Source organism: Lycorma delicatula, chromosome 2 (assembly GCF_047948215.1).
Source record: "Lycorma delicatula isolate Av1 chromosome 2, ASM4794821v1, whole genome shotgun sequence".
In the NCBI taxonomy this organism is placed as follows: domain Eukaryota; kingdom Metazoa; phylum Arthropoda; class Insecta; order Hemiptera; family Fulgoridae; genus Lycorma; species Lycorma delicatula.
In genome coordinates this window covers 184,151,584-184,174,654 of record NC_134456.1, presented here as the reverse complement: position 1 = coordinate 184,174,654, position 23,071 = coordinate 184,151,584, and the positions used below count along the sequence as shown (strand labels likewise).

Here is a 23,071-nt window from a genome sequence, read left to right as displayed (position 1 = left end):
TAATAAATAAATAAATAATTTCGTAAAAAGTTAAAATGGCCAAAGTGGCTATGAAGTATACAAAGTAACTAGTACGATGTTTATCACGAAGTTTAGACACACCTAATCGCATTGTTTATTATATACCCGGTCTCTGTTTATACGGCGCCTGTTTGGTTGGATAGGCTAAAATATAATAGCTATCGGGACATATTATTAAGGGCCAGCGCCTAGTAGTATTAACCGAACGGCTGTTTACCGTACTATTTCACGGGAGGCAATCTTGGTGATTGCAGGCGTGAAACCGATAGACTTAATTGCGTCTGAGAATCAGCAGCGGTATGTTGCTAAGAAGTCCGGTAAGTTGACTTCGGATATAGTTCGAGAAATTGATGTACATGGCTTGTGGTAGGCCAGATGGGATGAGATAGAGGGTGGGCGTTATACGCATGATTTTTTTCCAAATGTTGTTGGTTTGCGGGACTCTTCTTGGGTGCACCCTAATAACTATGACGCAATTTCTTTCCGGTCATTTTGATTTTAAGGACAGACTGCAAAAACTCGACCTGGTAGATTCTGGGATGTGACTAAGTGTGGATAATTGGATGACATCTACCATGATCTTTATGAATACTCGATGTACGCGTGTAAACTGGAGGAGCCAGGCCGAATGGGTAATAGTGGAGAGTTTTATAGGGTACTTAGCAAACGAAAGGATAGCTGAAGGGATATATAGCCCTGCTTGGATTTCTCATTTATTATGTTTTTGTTGATGTTTTGTTTTATAAATTTTGTTTTTGTCCTTTGTGTTGCTTGTTTTCCTTTTGTTTGTTTTGTTTAGTCTCAATGTTACTGTTGTTATTGTTCCATGTAATATTTTATGATTCACTTTTACGTTCTACGGGTAGGCAGTTCAGTTCCTTTGTTTAGTTAAGTCCTTTCAATCTTACTTAAGACTCGGTAAGATGTGTTTTTTTTTGAGTTCATTAAATAGTAGTACACCCATGAGAATGTCAATTGTAGCATTTGCATCGGTAGCATCCTAGCTGAGACGTACTGAAATATTTCAAAAACCGAGGTTTCGAAGATGACTCCGGTAAAGCCCATAAACCCATAAGCCCATAAGGGTCGAGAGGGTGGCTGAGGGTTTCTTCCCCTACAGGGATCAGGATGTACTAAACAGAATGGAAGGTGTTCCTTCTAGTAGTTAAATATTATCTACATCTTGAAAATTCTGGCGTACTACGACACGCAGAAAACAACAATTTTTATAATATTGTAATTGGATTCGTAAAAAATGTAACAGGAAACGAATATCACTTTATTCTTGACATTTCTTAATAATTTTGGCATTCAGGGCTTGTTATTCTTGGCCTTTTTAGTGAATGATTTGTTTCTTGTTTCAGGTTATGTAAGTCTCTCAACATACACACTCCTTTTTGTAGACTAGAAATGAAAATAAATTTTACTAAATCACGGAATATTTGATTTTCTTAAATATATTTAAAATCTACAGATTTTAAATTTATTAAAATAAAAAAATTCGAAAGGTTTATAGAAGTATATGTAATATCCTCTATAGATTTATTTCCAATTACAATTTCATTTCTCGATTGTTTTTTTTAAATAGAACAACTAAATTTAATGTAGCTTAACATAGTAATGTAGCGTCAAAAAAAAAAATATATGTATATATAGAAAAATACACGAAACACATTTCAACGAAATTATTCATATCATTTTTGATGACTAAACTTTTGTTTAACTCGTAAAATATTTTTTTTTTATGTAATAAATATTTTTTGTGTTACAGATTGTCCTTAATTCAATGCATCGGTATCAGCCACGAATCCATTTAGTTAAATGGCGAGATCATGGTGGAGCCATTACTGAACTTGAAGCAGAACAGTTTCGCACATATGTGTTTCCAGAAACTGTCTTTACTGCAGTTACAGCATACCAAAATCAATTGGTAAGTAAAATTTTATTTTGTTATATTATTAAAAAAAATATATTTTTTTACATAAATAATTTAAAATGAATGTATAAAATTTATTAATGAATTAAATATAATTTAATTTAAACTACACATATCATCAGTAAAAAACTGATTAAACGATTCGTTTGAAGTTAAAAAAAAAAAAGTTCTTAGTATAATTTTTTACATTATTAGCATTAGCATTAGTGTAATGATTATGGTAGCGGGTAGAAAAAGAATAATAAATAAATAAAAATATATATATATACACGAGTATACGCAATTCGCCGATCTTCATAGCCGAATAGTATCTTTTCTGCCTTTCACTCAGAACCTCTGCGTTTGAATCCTGATAAGATATGGTTTTTTTCACTTGGTACAAAATTCATTATCATCCATCATATTAACTATTATTGAAGGGCAGCCTATTGCTATTATTTAAATAAATATATATTATTTTTTAACGTCTTCAGTTTCTTAAATTGAATCTCGGTTACATATACAAAGTGGATGCGAAGCTAAAAATACTAAAATTTGGTAATTATTATCTTTTTATTTACAGCTTCAACGTACAAAAGATTTGTCTAATTCGTACTGTGTACATTAAAACTCAGAATAAAAGACTTAATAACAAAATTTTTTATATTTCTCAATGATAATTAACAAAAAATTTTAACTTCTTCTTTCGTTAAATGTAATATATTAGTAATCATATATGTATATAAACGAGGACGAATTTATCTTTTATGACCAAACTTTGTTTTAATTGTACTAGAGAGGAACATTTTTCAAGAGCTGAATTTTTTTTTAACCAATAACTATCTGGATTATTATTTTATATTTGTTAAGGTAGGATAGTAGAGATTTAGAAAATGTAAATTTCCAGGAATTGTGGAAGTTAATGATACAATTCAACGACAAGATATGTCAGAACCGTGTTCTTACAAAATATACAGATATTCATCAAACAATAGAAATTTTATAAGCACAATTTAATTGAAAAAAAAAAAAACTAATTCAACACAATCTCTTTTAAAAATTGATTATAAAATTAATTACATTGATCTGAAATGAAAACATATTTTGAAACTATCTAGAGCTTATTAAACTATCCATTCAAAACAAAAGCTTTGAATCTCAACGCTGTTACATTATAATAAAATAAATTATTGAACTGTACTTATTTTGTATTGAGGTATTAAAACTTTTTGTGTACTGTATTTATCCAAGATTCTTCCTTATATTAAAATTTTTACTTAAATATCTGCTTAAAAACTTATTTGATATGGATTATAAATTGGATAAAAAACAAAAGTAGAATTTTCAGGTTGTTGAAGTTTGCATACCGTCTAACTTTCTTCATATTGCACTAGATTAATACTATTAGCAGCTTTCACTCAGATTAACCAGATGATTCTTTCTAAATTGAGTTTATTGAATGACTAATTACGCCTTTTTTTATTCTCTACCCGTAAAAGTTAGTACATACAGTATTTTATTTACAAGTTTTATAATTTTGGTAGTTTTAGAAAAGATGATATCCAACTTTTAACTACGAAAACTATACTATGATTTTATTTATTACAGATAACGAAACTGAAGATTGATAGTAATCCATTTGCAAAAGGATTTAGGGATTCTTCAAGACTGACGGATTTCGATAGGTGAGTTTAATTATAGATGTAATTAAATCATTTAATAATTCGTTGTCATTATTTATTAACTAGTTAATATCTAATTATTTACGTACTCTCAAGTAATGACGTAATCTAATTATCTCGCAAAAAAAAAATTGCATATAAATTTGTTTAATTTTATTTTCTACCCCTATAATAATTATTATTTTTGCGCAGAATATTGATAGCTAAAATATGATAAAACTATAAATAAGGTTGAATAATTTTAACATAAAATTGTTTTTCTCAGAAAATTATTTTAATATTTTAATAATTTTTATCAATAACGATTCCCTTTATTAACGGTAATATTTCTATGTATACTTTTAAGTTCGATTTTAACAATTTCTAAAACAACAGAGACACTTTCACGAGTAGATTTTTAAAAAAATAAATATTCTGTTAATAATGATGTTGAATTATTTCAGAACTTACATAAAACTTTAACACTTCGATGATAATAATAAAGTTAAAAATATTGTATTTACTTTTGCCATCGTCTTTTTTATTGTTACACATTTTCTTATTTCGTTTAAAGAAAAATAATAAAATATTCTACAAAATTCTTTAATCCAGTTAAAAAAAATTAACAAATTTCAACCCTACGCTAAGGTATTCTAAACACAAGCTACATTTTCCTTTATTTAACAAAAATTTTAAATCATCTTACTCATATTATAAAGGTAAAATCTATTCCCCCTTCCCATTACTGCTAAATCTTAGAGATAATATTTCAAGTCTAAGGTTTCGAAAAGTTTAAAAAACTTCAACTTTTGCCTTCTCTCTTTTTCTGTTTAGCCTCCAGAACCTACCGTAAGGTATTACTTCAGAGGATGAATGAGGATGATATGTATGAATGTAAATGAAGTGTAGCCTTGTACTGTCTCAGGTCGACTATTCCTAAGATGTGTGGTTAATTGAAACCCAACCACCAAAGAACACCGGTATCTACGATCTACTATTCAAATCCGTATAAAAGTAACTGCCTTTACAAGGATTTAAACTTTAGAACTCTCGACTTCGAAATCAGCTTTTTTTTCCTCGTGAAGGGAGGAATCCCATTTACGGACAGAGTGTTGGATCGCTAACAGGTTCCGGAAGATCTTGCTAATAAGCTTATTTTTTCAATCCTTTTTTAAGCACCCTCGGGGCAACCGGACCCGCCTTTAAGCTCAATATCGGTTACCCCAAGGTGCCGTGGCAGTTGACTGCTCTCCCTAAATTTTGCCAATACTGACGTTATCCCATCGAGTCCCCCCCCCCTGCCACAACGTCAAAAGAGCCGTCCGACCTCCTGTTGAGGACAGCCGGAAAGCTAGTCGACGAGAAGGCTACTCACTCCAGCCCTTTGCTAATCAGCTTGGTATAAATTAACCTAACGTGATGTCAGTATAATTCACCTTTATCTTTTTCAGTACCCTTACGATCTTTCATATTAATTATATTATTCACTACTTTTCTTATACGAAGAAAAATAATAAAAATATTTTATACTGATTTGTAAAACGTTTTACCCTTTTACTATACCTTTCTTAAAATAAAAATTCTAATTTGTGTTATATTTACACCGAAATATCAGTTATGTGGTTAATAATTTGCATTTACTTTTATTTTATATTTATTATAATTTTAGTGAATGAAATGGCTACTTCATACAAACATATGAAAACAAAATTGCATCTAAAAAACCGCCGTTATTATTTTTTTTAATATTCTGCACAATATACCAAGTATTACTTGTGTGATTAATAAATTCATCTGATAACCATTTTATAAAAACTGCTGCAGTAGTTTTAGAGTTGTAGTGACAACAAACAAACAATAATCTTAACACTTAATGACATTACTTTCATCTATCGGTAGTTAGATAAAACATATACAAATGATAAAGCAAAAAAGTTTATTATTTTTGTCCAGTTTCTGCTAATACAGACGGACATCATCACTAGGTATTGGATTAAAATTTATTCAAAATTGACTCGGTCACACTAGACTCACTTCGTCTTACATGTTAGAAAGAAAACAGAGACCAATATGTGGAAGCTGTGACTCTTACCTCACAGTGAAACATAGAAGAGTGCGTGTTGTATAGAGACCTCAGAATGAGGCTAAAATTAACCAGACATTGGGCGATCGATTTATCTTATAATGATGAAAGAGAGAAGAAAATTGTCAAGTTTTTAAGAAAAAGCGGTCTGTTAGAGCATCTATGGCTTTAGTATGTAAATAACTCATTTTAGGATAATTATGATCTGTGTTCTATTTTATCCTGTTTCGTGTTTTTTTTGTTTTTTTTTAAGCTAATGACGAATTTTTTTAAGGATGTTTCTAATAATTGCAGGCCCTTTACACCAGCTTTCGATAGTCTTGATGACTTACTTTTATTTAGGAATGGATTGTATATTTTAAGTGAGAAAGGCTCATATTTTTAAGTTAGAAAGGCTCTATACGCCTTGGTCATCTTGTGTTTCTTCTGGTTATTATATCTTGTGTTTCTTATTTTATGACAAGTCTGCTTTTCAGACGATCCGCTTGACAAGATTGGTCTTTTGAATAAGTGGCTTATTTTAATGAGGGTGAGAACGTTTATCTTGTGACAAGGACTAATGACCACATTAGTCTCGATGCCCACTTTATGAAAATATAATAATAATTGTATATTTATTACATCTTAAATTTTAGAACTACTATGTTTTTTATAAAGCCAAGAATTCTTTTAAAATAAAAATAAAAAGTATAATATTTATTTTCTACAGAATAGTAGCAAAGTATTTTACAGAATAGCAGAATAAGATCGTACTAGTTTTTCCTTTTTCTCTTAATTAACTTCTTTGTAGGAACCTTATATGTAACAACATTTGTATAACTAAACTAAACCATTTTGAATTGTAAATTAGTATGAATAACGTACGTATGTCTATTACTGTTTTAACATTTTAAGCATTAATATTCATTACATTTTTAGTACTACATCGGTTGTAGAAACAACAAATTTAATTAATATGCCTGATACATTAATTATAATAATAATTAATAAATTAATTCTGCTCATTTGTTTTAAATTTTATAATGACTTAATTTTTTTATATCCTATATTTGGGTGCATACAAAAATAACGAATAACAATTAATCACCGTTTATGGTATTAATTATTAAAATAAACCTGATAATATTAGCGAATGTATAAGCCTCTGAAAGTTCATTTAAATATTATGAATAGAATTAAGTCAAATTATAATAATTATTATTATATAATTATATACATGAATATATATATATATATATATATATATATATATATATATATATATATATATAGAAAGAGAGAGATAGAGTGAGTGAGAGAGACAGAATGTGAGAGAGTGTCTTTTCTGTAATCTGCGAAGTATCAAATATAATCAGATGACCATATTGGTAAAAAAGTATACACAATGTAGTTTAATGGGATTGCACTTTGAACCACCCCCTTATTAAAATCCCAGGGGCATATTTTTCCTTCCTTCCTCAAATATATTTCAACCATATTTCAGGATAATCCATAAAAATACCTATTCTTTTTTCACAACCCAAAGATTTTCTATTATTATTATTTTTTTTTTAGGAATTAATCAGGTCTAATTATTTTATACGAATAAAATATTGATTTTTCTAAAACAGTTTTTATTTTAATTTTGTTTAAAAATATAATTTTTATCAAATAAATTAAAGAAACAACCTTCATATTTCGTTGCTTTAATTTACTTATTCTTAAATTAGGATGATCCAATCAATCAAAAAGCAACAAAAACAATCTAATCAGATTTTTTTCTATATTTTCAAGTTTCTCATCTTCTGACTCAAAGAATATTGAACTCTCGGTTATAAACTTCTGTATATATGAATTATTTTGATATTTATTTAACTTTTTATGTCAGGAATAGATTAGTTTAACAATTATTAAATGTTCCATCTTTATCATTTGAATAATGATAATTACACCAATCGTTAAAAGTAGAATTTTCATAAACTTTTCAACATTTTTGTTGCTTCAATTTATCTACCTGACATTTTGAGCTGAGTTAAATTTTAAATTCGAGTATTCGCTCAAGCAACCCAAAATATATATGAATGATAATTTTATTAATTAAGAATAAATATATATGAAATAATTTTAGCTACATTTTATGACAGTTTAGGTTAGAATAACTTAGCTCAGGCCTGAACCGGTATGAATACCAGTGTAACTACCGATTTTATGAATCTCATTTCACTGCTATATAAAGAAGAAGTTTTTTCGTTTGTTCCCGGTAACCATGAAACCTATTGAACCACTAAATTTTAAACTAGATTTCTTATAACCTCTAGAATGTTTACTATAGTTCAAAACTCACAAATTCCAGTACTACATAAGTTTTAAATTTAAAAAAAATATATAAATAAATAATCTAGAACTTCTTTAATTACATTTAATGTAATTGCTTACATCGATCATTGTGTATGTCAATTTGTACTTCTTCCGGTAATAATTACGTGTTTTATTAAATTTAATATCGTTGTCTAATCTGGCGATGACCTTTTTTTTTCTTTTTTCTCCTACTCTCCTGGACCCCGGACCTACAATCAAGTATAACTCAGCCCAGGGGAGTGTCCTTGAAACTCTTAACGGGCCTTCCCACCTCCCGGGAGTACGTCCGGCTGGCATGGCAGATCGGCCCGCCGGTTGGATCTTCCTTGCTTGCCTGCCTCTAACCTCCGGAGCGACGTAGCCAGGCTCAGCTATGCCGTTCCTAGGTCCCATACGGGCAGCCGGGACTTATTAGACATGTCCCAGGGTGCCTCTGTTTGAGGCACCCCCGCCGGGACTCGGTCTTTCTCGACACAGAGGTGAGAGAGAGTAAGGCGAGAACTAATCCTCACGCAAGTAAAGTACTCGTAGAATTTTTATATTCTGAAATAAGGAGTTCCATCAGGGTAAGCTGACTTTCAACTTATGTCGACTCTCAACTTATTAATATTTTCATAATGCCTGAGTCGGCGAAGTCACAGATAGGGCTGCTAGAATATATGATTATAGACAACATGAATCTACGCTACAACGTTCTCAAAGTTTTCAAGAACAAAAATACCTATACGCTCCGCTGATAATTAAGATCAACATTTTAGAAATATACGTTGTGAATAGCGATAACTCTGAGAGAAAAAACCCACACAATTACTAAAAAAACTATTTTTAGTTTTTGAAGTTCTATACGTTTGTAGCGCTAGCAAAGCCATGACGGAAGACTAGATATTCTATACACACATATTAAGAAAATTAAAATATAAATTATTAAAGGAAAAACTATATATTTTAATTGGATTACTGAAGAGATGAATTTAAAAATGACGATTATCAAGATTAAGAGAAATTTTTATCCTCATATTAAGGAGCTTTCTTTAATAATACATTAAAACTGAATAAAATATGAGGACAAACAAATGTGATGAAGATCATAAAATAGATTAATATTTTTAAAAAAATCTAATGTGGACACCAAACGACTTCCCTGCTCACCTATTAAATTACAAATTCACATTTTTGCTGCACTTCATTTAAACTTATTTCATTTGAAAGTGAGATACGATCCTCCATTTCTTTAATAAAGTTTGCAGTTACACAATTGTTGAAATATTAGTTTTTATTAACATATGACTAGATCATTATTATTTGTATCTTCGTGAGTTGCTGATTAATAAAAGTTTTAGATTTCTGGTGTGTCGTATAAATAAAAGTTAATAATAATAATTAAACTATTCCGTTTAGTGAACTTCTGTATACTGGTTACAAATGTTAATTTCGACCTTACGGTGTAAAACATTCAGTTTTTATTGTTGGATTATTTGGTGAATAATCAAAAATGAAAAAGAAACAATCATACAGGAAAAAGAAAGATAATATGAAAAAATATAACTCATAAAAATGACAAGAAGATGAATATGAAAAGGAAGAAGATGTTAAGAATAAAGGAAAAATAAAAACATTTAGAGAAGATGATAAATATAAAGGGAAGAAAATTTTAAAACTAACGAAAGAATAAAAAAATTCCTTTCGGCTCACTGGAAGGCGGTAATATATGTCACCGGTGCTAAGTACGGGGAAAAACGTAGGAGATAAAGAAGATTTCGACCTTAAAGTAAGAAAAACTTCAAATTTACTCAATACTACAATGGTTGCATGTGAAAAAAGTTTCATATGTTTAGCTTACGACAAGCCCCATCTTCTTACAATTCTAGCAAAATTTTGGTCAAGGATTTATCATATCAAAAATTGTTTCAGACAATTTTAGGGTAATGTTTAGTTTTAGGTAATGTTTTTAAACCGATTCGATACTGTGCTTATTAAGGGAGGTATGATTTTTTTTTTGCCTTCGAAACTCCATTTTTCCCACCACCTAGGCCAATAGTTGGTGATATCAAAAAAACTTTACTTAGATAAGTTTTAGGCCCTTATCCAAAGAATAGTAGGAACTTTAAACGAATTCGATATGTTACCTAATAAGAAAGTTATAGCGATATTTTGTTTTTTTCGAAAAAGCCTCTCCGTTTCCACCACCATAGTCCGATTTTACCCATTAACAAACCCACCGATATTTTGGGTCGTTATATTTTATGTATCAATTTGAAAGTGATTGGCGCAAAACTACAGCAGTTATTGTATCCACAAGATAGTGAAATATATACATAGATAAACTTTTGAATTGACGATGGTTTTGGGTCTGGGGGATGTGAAATACAAACATATGTAGAGATTTTCCGGAAGTCGAATTGGTAGCTTTCTTATGAAATGTACCTAAAAATAATAACTGACTAGGAAAGATTTATAATTGAAATAAAGATATAACCATTCATTCCAATTAAAAAAAAACAAAAATGAAACAGGCTTATTTTTCAACATAAACTCCAAACCGCTTTAAAGATTTATTCTGTATGATAAATTATATTCATATTTATTAAAGAATGTATGTATGGTCATATTTACAGTTCTTCATCAGATGAAAATCGCCAACAAATGCTTTCAAAACCCCAAATCAAGGGTGTGAGATTAATGGTATAAAATATTTAACTAATTAGAGATTATGTTAAAAATAAGTAAGAAATTACCTTAGGGTTTATTACTGCAATTAAGAAAAAGAACAAAATCCACATTTTTTTGGATTTTGGCCTTTCAACATCCTACGGCTAATCGTTTTTGAGTTATGCGAAATACATACGTATGTACATCAGACGTCATGCCGAACTAGTCGAAATTGATTCACGGGTAGTGAAAATGGATATTTCAGTTGAAATCTGAAAATCGTAATTTTTCGTGATCACAATACTTCCTTTACTTCGTACAAGGAAATAAAATGTTTAAAAAATGAAATCGGTATAACTTGAGAATTGCAATGTGATTGCTATAAAATAGTCGAGCCAACTATGAGAATTTTTCAAGTAAAGATGAAACATTAATATACAGAAGTTACCGGTAATTCCATTCATTTTCTAATGACAATTTATACCTTATGTGTGACAGATATAAAAAGAAAATACTTAATTTACAAAAAACATCTCGTTTATTTAATAAAGAGATCAGTTAAAATTTTTAACTTTTTATTTTAACAAAGTATCTATATAAGTACAACAAGATTAGGCAACACCCATTATCTATTACTAAGATGGGTGATAATGAATTACCTATATTTAACTATCGTTAGTATTCAATTAATTACACATGTCAAATCATGTTTATATAATCTTTACAAGACCTATAAAAAATAGGTAGTTAGACTAATAAAATTTTATTAAGGAAGCATAATATTAACAATAAAATTTTATATTTTCAAAAAGAATTGTGTTTATTGTTGAAATATATTAATAATACATGTCTGTATATACATTATTAAAAACAGAAAAAAATATAAACGATAAGAGCTTTAAAAATAAATGAAAGATGTTATTGAGGGAATAATTGACCACATACTTGTACTAATAACAAGAGTATAAATAAAAGAGAAATGGAAACAAATTATGTGTTTTTTTTTTTTTGTTTATTTACTTACATTTAAGATCAATTTATAGTTAGTTATTTGAAAATTTTATTTTTCACAAGCAAATAGAAAGAGACAATAAAAAATATATTTACTACGAAACAACATAAGTTTCGTTTATTACCAATTTAACACAAGATTTTATAACCAATTTCTATTATTACTAAACAAAATTTAGTAGTCTTTTTCCTTTCCTTTAATAATATTAAGAAATGCGAATAATAATTTTGTAATAAAATTAGCTTTTAAAATAGCATAGGTTTTATGTTAAATTAACTTATATTAAAATTCATTTTCCAAGAAATAATAACTGAAATAGTTATAAATTTTCCCAAAATACTGATATTACCAATAACACATACAAATTCGTTAAAATTTACAGCAGTTTTACTTATATATTTAAAAAGAAATGGAATGTTTGTAATTAAGTGAAAACATATAAAATTGTAATCTACGATCCTTGAAACATAAAGATTTTTTGTTTATACTCGTATGTACGCTCTCTTTCTCTCTCCCCTTCTATATCACACAAACACACATTTACGAGAAAGAGAACATAGAATATTAGTTTTTCTGGATGAATAATCAACGGGTAAAACAATTAATAATACAATCACGTTAAGGAAAAGAAAAAAACAAGTTAATTTTTTTTTTCAAAATCAGTATATTTACAATCGGCTCCTTAAGTGGATCCATAAGTAAGTCGTTTGACAAGAAGCACATGATAAGGGGTTCTTAAGGAACTGTGATAATAGGTAAATCATAATAATAGTTTTCAGTAATCTTAAAGTCATTAGAAAAAATATTTCTGCCAACACTTCATAGCCAATAAAAAACAAAATATTGATAAAAAAAAGAAAAAAAAGTCAAATCAAAGAAAAATAATAGTCAAACAGGAGTAATATCACTAGATTTAGCGTTGTCATTTATCAAACTGTCATGCAGGAGCCCTAAGTCAAGCACTTGGACACGCTTCAACCTTCGCACTCCCTGCTGTTGCAGATTGATTGCTAAGTGGTTGACGTGATTTTCAAGTCGTTGCTGGTACTCAACGCTGCGCTGTCTCATAACCTCACGAATCGTCGTAAACTCTAAACATTCATGAATTTTATCATCCATGGTTCACATGGATGATAAAATTCATCCATAGTTTTTTTTTTCAATTGCTCTCGTTTCTTTGTTTTGGAAGCATTTTATGATATCTATGTTACTATTGCTTACAAAAAAAAAATTACTTATTGTTCCCCATAAAATCACGCCATAAGTCCAGATTGGTCGTAGGATCGCCTTGTAAATCAGTACTCTATTGGACAACGTGAGGCGTGAGTTTCTCCATAGCAGCCAATGCAGTTCCCTATACTTAGCATTTAGTTGTTTTCTTTTCATTCTCACGTGACACTTCCACGTCAAATGCCCATCGAGGTAAAGTCCAAGGTACCGCACACTCTCCGACTGTGGGATCAAGATAACATCGATGTACAAACTGGGACAGTCACTCTTTCGCTTGGCGAATGTGACATGCTTTGATTTTTCCTGATTAACGTCAATTTTCCATCTTTTCTGCCATTCGCAGACAAGGTCTAATGCCATCTGTAGCTCCCGCGAGACTAGGCCAGGGTCTTCGTTAACGGTAAGGATAGCAGTGCCATCGAAAAATGTGGCGATGATGCAACTTTCCAGGGCTGGAAGGTCCGCTGTGAATATGGAATATAACACAGGACCTACTACAGAGCCCTGAGGATCACCATCCGACCTAATGTCAAAGAATTTTAATAACTCATCATTACATCTTACCTGAGTAAAACGTCCCTCAAGATAATTCCGTAAGGGAAGAAAGTAGAGTTGAGGAAACTTTAATTTTAATTTATAGAACAAGCCAGGCAACCATACTTTATCAAAGGCCTGTTGGATGTCTAAGAATGCCGCCGAGCAGAATTTTCTTTCCTCCAGACATCGATTGACCTTCATCCAGACCTTGACGACTCTATGGGATTGTTCGATGGTGGAGTGGCCGTACCTGAACCCAAATTGGTGGTCTGGAATTATCCCCTCACCCACCAAAACTGGCCTAAGCCTGCGAAATAACAGCTATTTAAACAATTTAGATATGACCGGTAAGAGGCTAATTGGCCTGTAAGAAGAAACTTCCTGTACAAGTTAAACATTGTTAAAAAGTGAAAATGAATTAAATTTATCTAAGCAACGTAAGAACAGCTAATTTTTTACAATTACAAAAAATACGTTGTAAATACAATGAAACAAGATCAATTGAAAAAAAGAATTAAGTTACTATCAGAATTGTTTTTATCTGTCAACAAATTAATCTCATTATTAATTTATTATATGATAATAATACTCGCTTTTTAATCGATGTTCAACTTTTTATGTTATGTATAATTGGTTGTACAAGTCTGTTCGATACGAGTGGGAATATTCTTTAACTATAATGCGGGTATGCCGTTTATTTCTAAATGTATCTAACAGCGGACTACCAATTAGTAATGATGAAATGAAAGTTGAGGTTTAAAAAACCTGTGACAAATATGATGAGGTAGATTAAAAGAGAATGAATTAAATTAAGCCTAAAATTAAAATATATAAATGATATAGAAATAGGACGTTACTGAAAAATAAATAATTAATTTAGAAACTACTACTGTCTCCTTTTAGTTCAATACAGAAAAGGAGCCGTTGTTTAAAAACAGCGGATACCAAGAAATACATTAGTACTGAAATATTAAGTAGAAAGGAAGGAAATACAAGAATGATGAAAGCAAATTACAGTGTCGATCTATATTAAATTAAATAAATAAAAAATTAATAAGAAACAATGCATATAGTGAGATGAACAAAATAAAATTAACAGTAGGAATCCGAAAAAAATAGAGACTTTTAAAATGTGTTTTTTCGGGTATTATTTTTCGGTTATTTCAAATATTGAAAGTTTGACGATTGATAGTGTAAAAAGTGATAAGGTTTGAATCGAAGTTGTTACAGAATTTTGTAAAAAAGAAGATTGTCGGGTCATACATTAAGTGTATCCAGGTTATTGAATCTTAATATAAGTATAAAGAATAAAATCGTAGTTTCGATAGTACGCTTTACTATCTATAAGATAATCGACGATTGCCTACAAGTCTCATAATTATGAGACTTGTAGGCAATCGTCGATTATCTTACTTAAAAAAACTGGAAACTACTTTAGATTAAAGATTATGTATCTTTATTTGCTAGACCTAGAGAAACAAGGGACGGCCTATTCAAAACAGCGATCTACACTATTTAGTAATAAAATATTGATATCTAAGCAAAATTTATTCAGAATTAATAAAATACTAGATAAATCGTATATAAATCGTGTATTATTTAATTATAAACAATTAAATAACGTAATTTATTTATAAACTCGTTGTTTAACTATTAACACCAAATCCACATTCAAAATCATGTTCCAACTATTAGATTATTTGAAAGAAAAATTTCATTTATTTAGCTATTTTCTATAAATTTGCTTCAGGTGCAATGTGTCTTGCAAAATATCAACGTTTTGATACATAATGAAGTGATTTTATTAGATTCGGGCAGAGCGAATAGAAAATGTTATTCAAACGCAAGATTACAGGAGTATCTGCAAAATATTTTCTTTTAAAAGCAGTATTAGAGGCTTATTTTATTTCAACATTTTAATATTATATTCCCTCTAGTCAATTATTCCTAAGATAGTCCCATTAAATGAATCCTAACAACCAAAGTAAATTAATGATACGGAAAACAGAAAGTTAATTCAAATTTTAGTAACAAAATTGGTTATTAATAACAAATTAATAATAATTTTAACTTTAATGGGAATTAATAATAAATTCTTAAGGTTGATTATAAATAATATTTTTATTATGTTGAAGATTAGATTCATAGTTCGGGTTTGGCATTTTTTCATCGGTCAACATTTATCTCATTAATTATATAAGATTGAAATCTTTCGTGGGATTTAGAAATAAAAAACCAGAAGCTAAAGAGTGGTTTAATTTAAATATTGTTTTAGTTAAAAATATTAACAATACTTTAATGTTATGGGATTCAATAATAATATTCTGAAGTTGTTAAATAATGAATTAGGAAAATTGAAAGCAAGTTTTTTAAAATTATCGCATTTAATTTTCAAATTTAACCACCGTTAAAGAGGAAGAGAAATAAATAAATAAAGTGATTGAAAGAGAAAGATAAAGGAATACAAGTCAGTCATATAATGATCAACATAATTTTAGTAATAATATTTTTTAAGAAATTTAAAAAAGTATCAATTATAGGTTAAAATTTTTAATTGTCTCCAGCGGCTCATCTTACAGGCTATGACAATATTAATGGTTAGTAATGAGCGACTCTACGGGGAAAACAAAGCATAATTTAGGGCCGCACATTAGCGCTGTCTACCCCAGGTGTAAATCAGCGCCTTTCATCTTGCCGCTCGGCAATTGAATTAGCTTTAATTCCTCCCAACCGCCTTAATGATTTCAAATTACATACTATGAGATAGGTATATTATAATAGCGGTTTCGCCTCGGGAAAAATAAGAAGTGTCTTAAAAGATGTTTAGGTGTATTTACACGTATTATTACATTCAACTCGACGCGGACCAGGCCTGCATGTTTTCAGTTATTTTCTGTGTTAGGCTACTATAGTATCATCAGTTATACCCTCATCTATCTATCTATCATTCATTGGAAGAGTGAACACGTTTTATTGTTGACAACACTATAAATAACTATTAAAACTTTAAGATATTCTGCTGATTATACAATTTCCAAGATGGAGTTAAGTTGCGTAAAATATAATTTTTATTTATTCCATCAATCTTTAACCTATAGAAGTCGTGTTAACCGGCTGTGAAAATGTACATTTTAAAAACTGAATATAAATTGAAGACATTCTGTAATAAATATCTGTTAATATTTAAACTTTTACAGAAATAAATTCGGACTTTTTATATAAAAAAAAATGTAAGCGTTAGGATTTTTTACCCAAAAATGAAGTTTTAATTCGACCTAATGTATTTTTTATTATATCTTAGCTAAGTTCTAACCTAAAACCTTAGCTTCTAATTTTATTAAGAGCACCGGATTTCAAAATTTAAATTCTGTTGAAGAAGTTCATCTGTGGTCCCTCAATAAGTTCGTTTCACATACGTAGAAATTAAGGATTTGAAACAAAAAGTTATTATAATATCTACATAAACGAAATAAATAAAAACTATTCTACTTTCTGTCACAATTGCTTAGCATTGAATCACTACTTAAAATACAACTTTACGTTCTCCGTTCTCCTCCTGATAATCAAACTACTTTCTGAAAAAAAATTTCTCAACATTTTGTGTTTTTATGACCGAATCATAAAAATTAGATTTATTTATGATTAAAAAAAGATTGGCTTTGTATTTTATACGAATCAACAACTATATGCTACATTTAAATAAAAAATAATTCATATTTCTGCATTCGAGTCAACCTTAACTCACATTCGATAGTAGTCTCTTTACGTCATCGTTTTTTCTATGTTCTTTCTCTTTTATTTTTATCAAGTCAAGGGTTTCTCACTTTTCCTTTCCTGTGAACCGGTTTTTTTCTTCATACAAGCTGAGCTTTTTTAATTCTACCCATAATATAATGAGAAAATCTGTTAGATTTCTTTTTTACATCTCCAATGTTTTTGTAATTTGTCGCGGTAAACGATTATCCACTATCACCATCATCATCAATACTAACAAGCTCACTTAATCGTTGGTGTGCCACTAGTTTTTTTTTTTTACCGTTTGTGCTTTTTTCAAATTTTAAGAATTTTCATTAACAGCAAAATAAAATTAAAATAATGATAGACAAATATCGTAATATTATAGAAAAGCCTTTTTTTATTATCACGAAATTTTTGTTCGCAATATATTTCGTCGCTCAGAATTCCTTATTATTCTATAGAATTGTATAAATACCGTAATAATTCGGAATCATTACAATTACTACCTATTATCTCTTCAACATAAAACATGGACTCTGTTGTACATCTAATTTTTCATAATATTCTTGTGCAATAAGAATATTCTGGTGTAATAAGAACTATTATTACTTAAGAAATTATTATATTATTATGACTATTATTATGCCACGTAAGAATAATTGAATGAGTACCTGCATAATCTATTTATTAAATTCAACCGAACAATTTTGAGTAACGTAGGATTACATAAAAAAAATACCTCAAACAGTAACTATTATATAGTTACTATATATTATATAGTAACTATTATTATAGTTACTTAAACCAGTAACTATATTTTATCCTCGTTTCAACTGATATGATAAACAGATGTTATAACAGCTGATTAATGATAATGGTAACCTTTAAGAGATAAAAGATTAGAATTTATCTGTACATGAAATTCTGTTTTTAGTACCCTATGAAAAATTTGTTTCTTTTTCTAATTGTAACTCCTGTTTAGATTATAGGTTATGGGTTATAGATTAGCTACGTTGTTTTTTTTTTTTATATGTCCGATAGTGTCTTTGACGATACGGATATGATCAGAGAACGGAGAAGCCTACAATTGTTGTGTATAAATTAAAGTAAATGGTGAACTGCCGTTAAACTTACTTCGTATATGAATAAAAATATCTTCATTAACTTGTAATTACTTTTAAGGTTTAAGTTAAAACGTAATTAAATTAAGTTTTTATTATTAAAGAGACGGTAACTTATTTTAAAGAAAATTATTTATACAAAAATAACAATAATTATAGTTTTTATGGTGTGGTGTAAGATAATTTGTATTTATGCGTACACGTTTTACATTTGTACAAAGATAGTAGCGAGGGAACACGGATTGTCTCTCTACTCACTCACTACTATCCAATGATACCGCCAGCTGTCTTTCGCTAGCACTTTATTACACCAAATTTACACCTAGGAAATTGGTTTTTTCCTCGTGAAAAATTACAGAGTCGGCGCCTGTTGCCCTATCATCATTTGTAGGGGTGAAAATGAGCAGGTATACACCGACACACGCAACCCGACCGACCGGCCGGCTCGACTTGTCGGCCGTTCGTTCGATGGATGTTATTATTTTGACTCGAACTGGCCTCCGGCATGTTCCCGCATTAACTGTAATGGCGATTCTTTAGTTTTACTGTTAGTGTACTTCCCATAGTTTACAACCTTTTTCTCTTTCGATTCTTGTCTAACGCAAATGTCTATTATTATTTGCAAAAGTTTTTCACTTATTTTCCTTTACGACTGCTGTTAAATGTTATTCCATTTATGTCTTAATACGAATACCAGAAGTAAAAAAAAAAAAGAATGAAAGTAAAACCACTGATATGTAATATCCTATTCAAACCAACATGTGAATTAGCAAAACACTATGATTTAAACAATTTTTTTTTTCAAAGAAAGTGATCTCATGATTATATATTTCTTTTAGACAATATAATTAAATACCATTTATATAAATTTATAATTATATATTATTTTATATATAAATTTTACATTATATAAATTTTTATATCAGAAAGAAATATTTAACGTTAAATATGCTTTAGCAAGTTGAATTCATTAAAAAACCAATGGGTACATCAAAAATAAACCCCTCCATAAAAATTAAAATACTAAAATAAGCAGATACAGATGTGGAATAATAGCTACTTAAGGTCTACTAAAATAATTAAAATTAAATTTCTAAATCTGTTTTCTAAAGAAGAAATTTATTTTTATAAAGAAATGAAGTTATTGGCAATTTGGTAAAAAAAATAAATTAAAAGAAGTGTACGTTTAACTGATCAAATAATCTAATTTTAATATCTAAAAGGCATATGTATTAGGGGGCCAGTACTTCTTTAACCGACAGAGTAAATACCATTTTATCTTATATAGCAACTCTACACTTCCAAATTGGGTTTTTCTGGTTTTAAAGTAACCAATAGCTCCAAATAAACCTACAGGCAGACTCACACAACCAAACTACACAAATACGAGTTATATGATAAATTTAAAGGTTTTCATATTCTTATCGGGATACTGAAAGCCTTCAGCCAAAATCCATCGAATATCAATGAAAATTGATATTCTATGGGTCAAAAATTCCCTTAGAACAATTGACATTTAATGTCATAAAACGAAATGTGGGGCTAGTGAATAAAGATGATCTACCTATAAAGGATAGATGGATCTTTTTTCATGTACGGGCATGAAAAAAAATTCATCCATGTGAACTTTAAGGCCTATTCAGGGGAATTCTCTACTCACCCAAGAGTCTTAGAATATCGAGATATATTAAACCAAGATAGGAGCATCACATTCTCACCAAAGAATTTATGTCAACCGATTCAAATACATTCTGTAACAAATTGCTTTTTCATCACATACTAATGAGCTACTCGACAACAGGTGGCGCAGGATTCCGTAAGGAAAAACCATAACCTTCTTTTCTCGGTAGTATAAACTGTTCAGCTAGTTTTCCCATAGGAAATTTTAATAGCTATTACAGTTTAAGCTCAACAATCCTAAATGAAAAGGAATAAGGACTGGAGTCCTCACTCATTCTCGGAGTTACGTGACATATGTAAGTATCCAAATGAACTGTAGATTACAAAGGAAAGAGGAAAATTATTAAGCCATTAATTACAGATACATAAATGATAAAACAAAAAAAGTTGGACATTTGTTTTATTACCTATGAATTCAACAACTAAATACAACAGCAAATTTTTTTCTCTCATAATCTTCAATTAAATATTCTTTCAGATCTAACAACAATATATAATGTTATAATAATAATAATAATAATAATAAACCTATGACTCCAAAATTTGAGAAGTTAACTGAAAAATAAAAGAGTTAAATTATTTGTTACATGTCGGCTACTAATAAAATTTATACGAATATATAAATTCTACCTGCACTGTTGTATAACTAAATTTTTAGTATTATTATTACTATTATTATTATTATTATCATGATTCAGTGTATTAAATAGGAATATTAATTCATAAAATCGTGAAAAAAGCAGGAGTACAGTAGGTAGAATAAAAAAAAGAGAGAAAACCTTTTTTTTATATACGAAAAAGTTTGCATGCTTGGTTTGACAAAGGCGTTCAACACCAAACCAGAACACGCGAGTATAGATCAGTGAATTACATATATTGTATAAAGTTACAGTTTTACACTTACATAAAATCTAAATGACTTATTTTTATGCTCAACAGCACAAATTAAATTTTAAATTATACAACTGTCTTTTTTTTGTATGGCCATTATTGCTAGACTTTCGTTTCATTAAATTTTTGTAAACACGATATTATAACTTGAATAAAAATTTAATAAATTAAATATTATTTTAGATTTATTTAAATTATTTTTTTTTTTTTAATATCAACTAACTTTTTACATATTTTACGAGGAAAGTTTAAAATATATGTTCAGTTATTTTAACCTCTACAATACTTTTTCATAAAGAGGATTAAGTAATATACAGTCCCACTTTTTTTCTATAGACCAATTTAGACGCTAAATGCTAAGTTTAAGTTTTGTCAGAAGCAAATCCGTGGCTAAAAAATATAATTTAAATATTTATTTTTTTTTTTTTACTTTGGAAAAAATATAAATATAATATACAGATATATAATTAAATAAAAATGTATCATATTTGATTTCAAATGATCACGATAATGGCTTTTATAATCTCTGAATCAAAAAAAATTAGAATTTTCTTGAAAATAACCGAAAAATGAAATTTCTCACATAATCCGGAATCATTCTACGGTATTCTGGAAAAGAACGTAAATTTATACATTGTATTAAAAACTCAACATAAAATCGGTACGAACTGCCTTCGATGAAAATTTCAGATACCGTTACTGTAAAATGCATTGTAGTTACAAAAAATGAGTGATTCTCTAAAACTAGTTTTGTAAAAAAAATTATAGAATTCCGTTCAGGCTTAGCACACCCTATAAAATTCATCTTTCATTAGGAAAGATAATTGCGTGGATTAGTTGGGAACTGTAAAATGTAGTTTCTGAAATAAATAAATTATAAACTTTTAACCTGTTTAGAATTTCTAATATCAGAAAGAAGAAAAATGGTTTTTTATTTTAATAAAAAAAATAAATATATATAATATAAAATAAATAATCTTTAACTAGATGCGCATTTCGATTGTTAAACAATTTTCAACAGTATTTACAAAAATTAAATTAACAAATCATTTATTGAGCGGTGTAATAAAATATGAATATATATAAAAAAACAACGGAAACTGAGGATTAAAATAATTTTATATCCTTGCTGTGAGTAGCCCAATCAGAAACCAGCAAAAAGGTAATTTCCAATTTATTATATGTCACTGAAACTCCGAAAGTTTACACAGTGTTAAATTGTATAGCGTTTAAATAAGAGATACAAAGTTTAACTTGAAGAGACTATCTTGCAAGGTAAACTTTTGCTTTCCTACTTGACCTCTTCAAGTTTATTTTTTATTATTTTTATTACCCAGGTTTTCTATTTTATAAATCTCATCGTTTTGTGAGTTGATTTTTTACTTTTCTATGTTTTGTTGTTTCTTTTTTTAAAATATATATTGTATTTTTGTTAGTCCTTTCTAACTGAAGATAGTTTATTAAACGTTATCCATTTAGTTATAGATTTTTGTAATTTTTTTTCGTCATTTTGTTATAGATTTTAGCTTTTATTTATAGATTTTTTTTTTGCGGTTGTCTTTCTTTCGTGTTATCTATATTCTTTAAGGTAGAAAAAATAAGAACAAAAACGGTTTAATATATACATCATAATATGCGCTATAAAAACTGAGACTTTTGTTTATTCCTGATCAAATAATACAAATTTTTATAAATTTTATATTTTATTTACAATAAAATTATTTTTTTTCTTTTTTTTTGCATTTAATGTGTATTTTTTATAGTAATTTCAGAGATATTGTCGGATGGTTTTTTTTTTAAGTAATAATAAAAATTTAATAGTGTAAACTGTTGTAAAAGTTGCAAACAGCACTACAAAAGTAAGTAGTTATTTCATTTTTTTTTTTAATTTTAATAAAAATAATAATAATAAGTAACCATTAAAGAATCTATCAATAAACAGAGTGGATATTATAACAGATCTCAGTAACTCAGTTAAATTAATAGCACAGTAAACAAACTTACTAGCATCCGCGATAATCAAAAGCCATTAGTTATTCGCTCAGTGTGATCCGTCCTAAAATAAAGAAATTTCTTCTCGGTTGGTTGTAAACTAAATGATTGAAAATAATTATCTTAAAGCATACTACATAGCGTATCATTAAAGCACACTTTCACAGTATCATTATACACTTATTAAAAACCATTAACTATCAT

General features: G+C 28.8%; 1 protein-coding gene and 1 long non-coding RNA gene across 2 annotated transcripts in view; one reads left to right on the top strand and one right to left on the bottom strand.

The window, feature by feature from the left end:
• The window catches only part of LOC142319494 (uncharacterized), a 493,718-nt gene that overhangs the window by 430,567 nt on the left and 40,080 nt on the right, over window positions 1-23,071 (bottom strand). The window lies entirely within an intron of this gene.
• The window catches only part of LOC142319493 (T-box transcription factor TBX20-like), a 264,934-nt gene that overhangs the window by 217,105 nt on the left and 24,758 nt on the right, over window positions 1-23,071 (top strand). Inside the window, exons 4-5 of the mRNA XM_075356826.1 lie at window positions 1,793-1,951; window positions 3,545-3,621. Of these exons, the coding sequence (XP_075212941.1) occupies window positions 1,793-1,951; window positions 3,545-3,621 (236 nt within the window). The remainder of the gene's footprint in view (window positions 1-1,792; window positions 1,952-3,544; window positions 3,622-23,071) is intronic.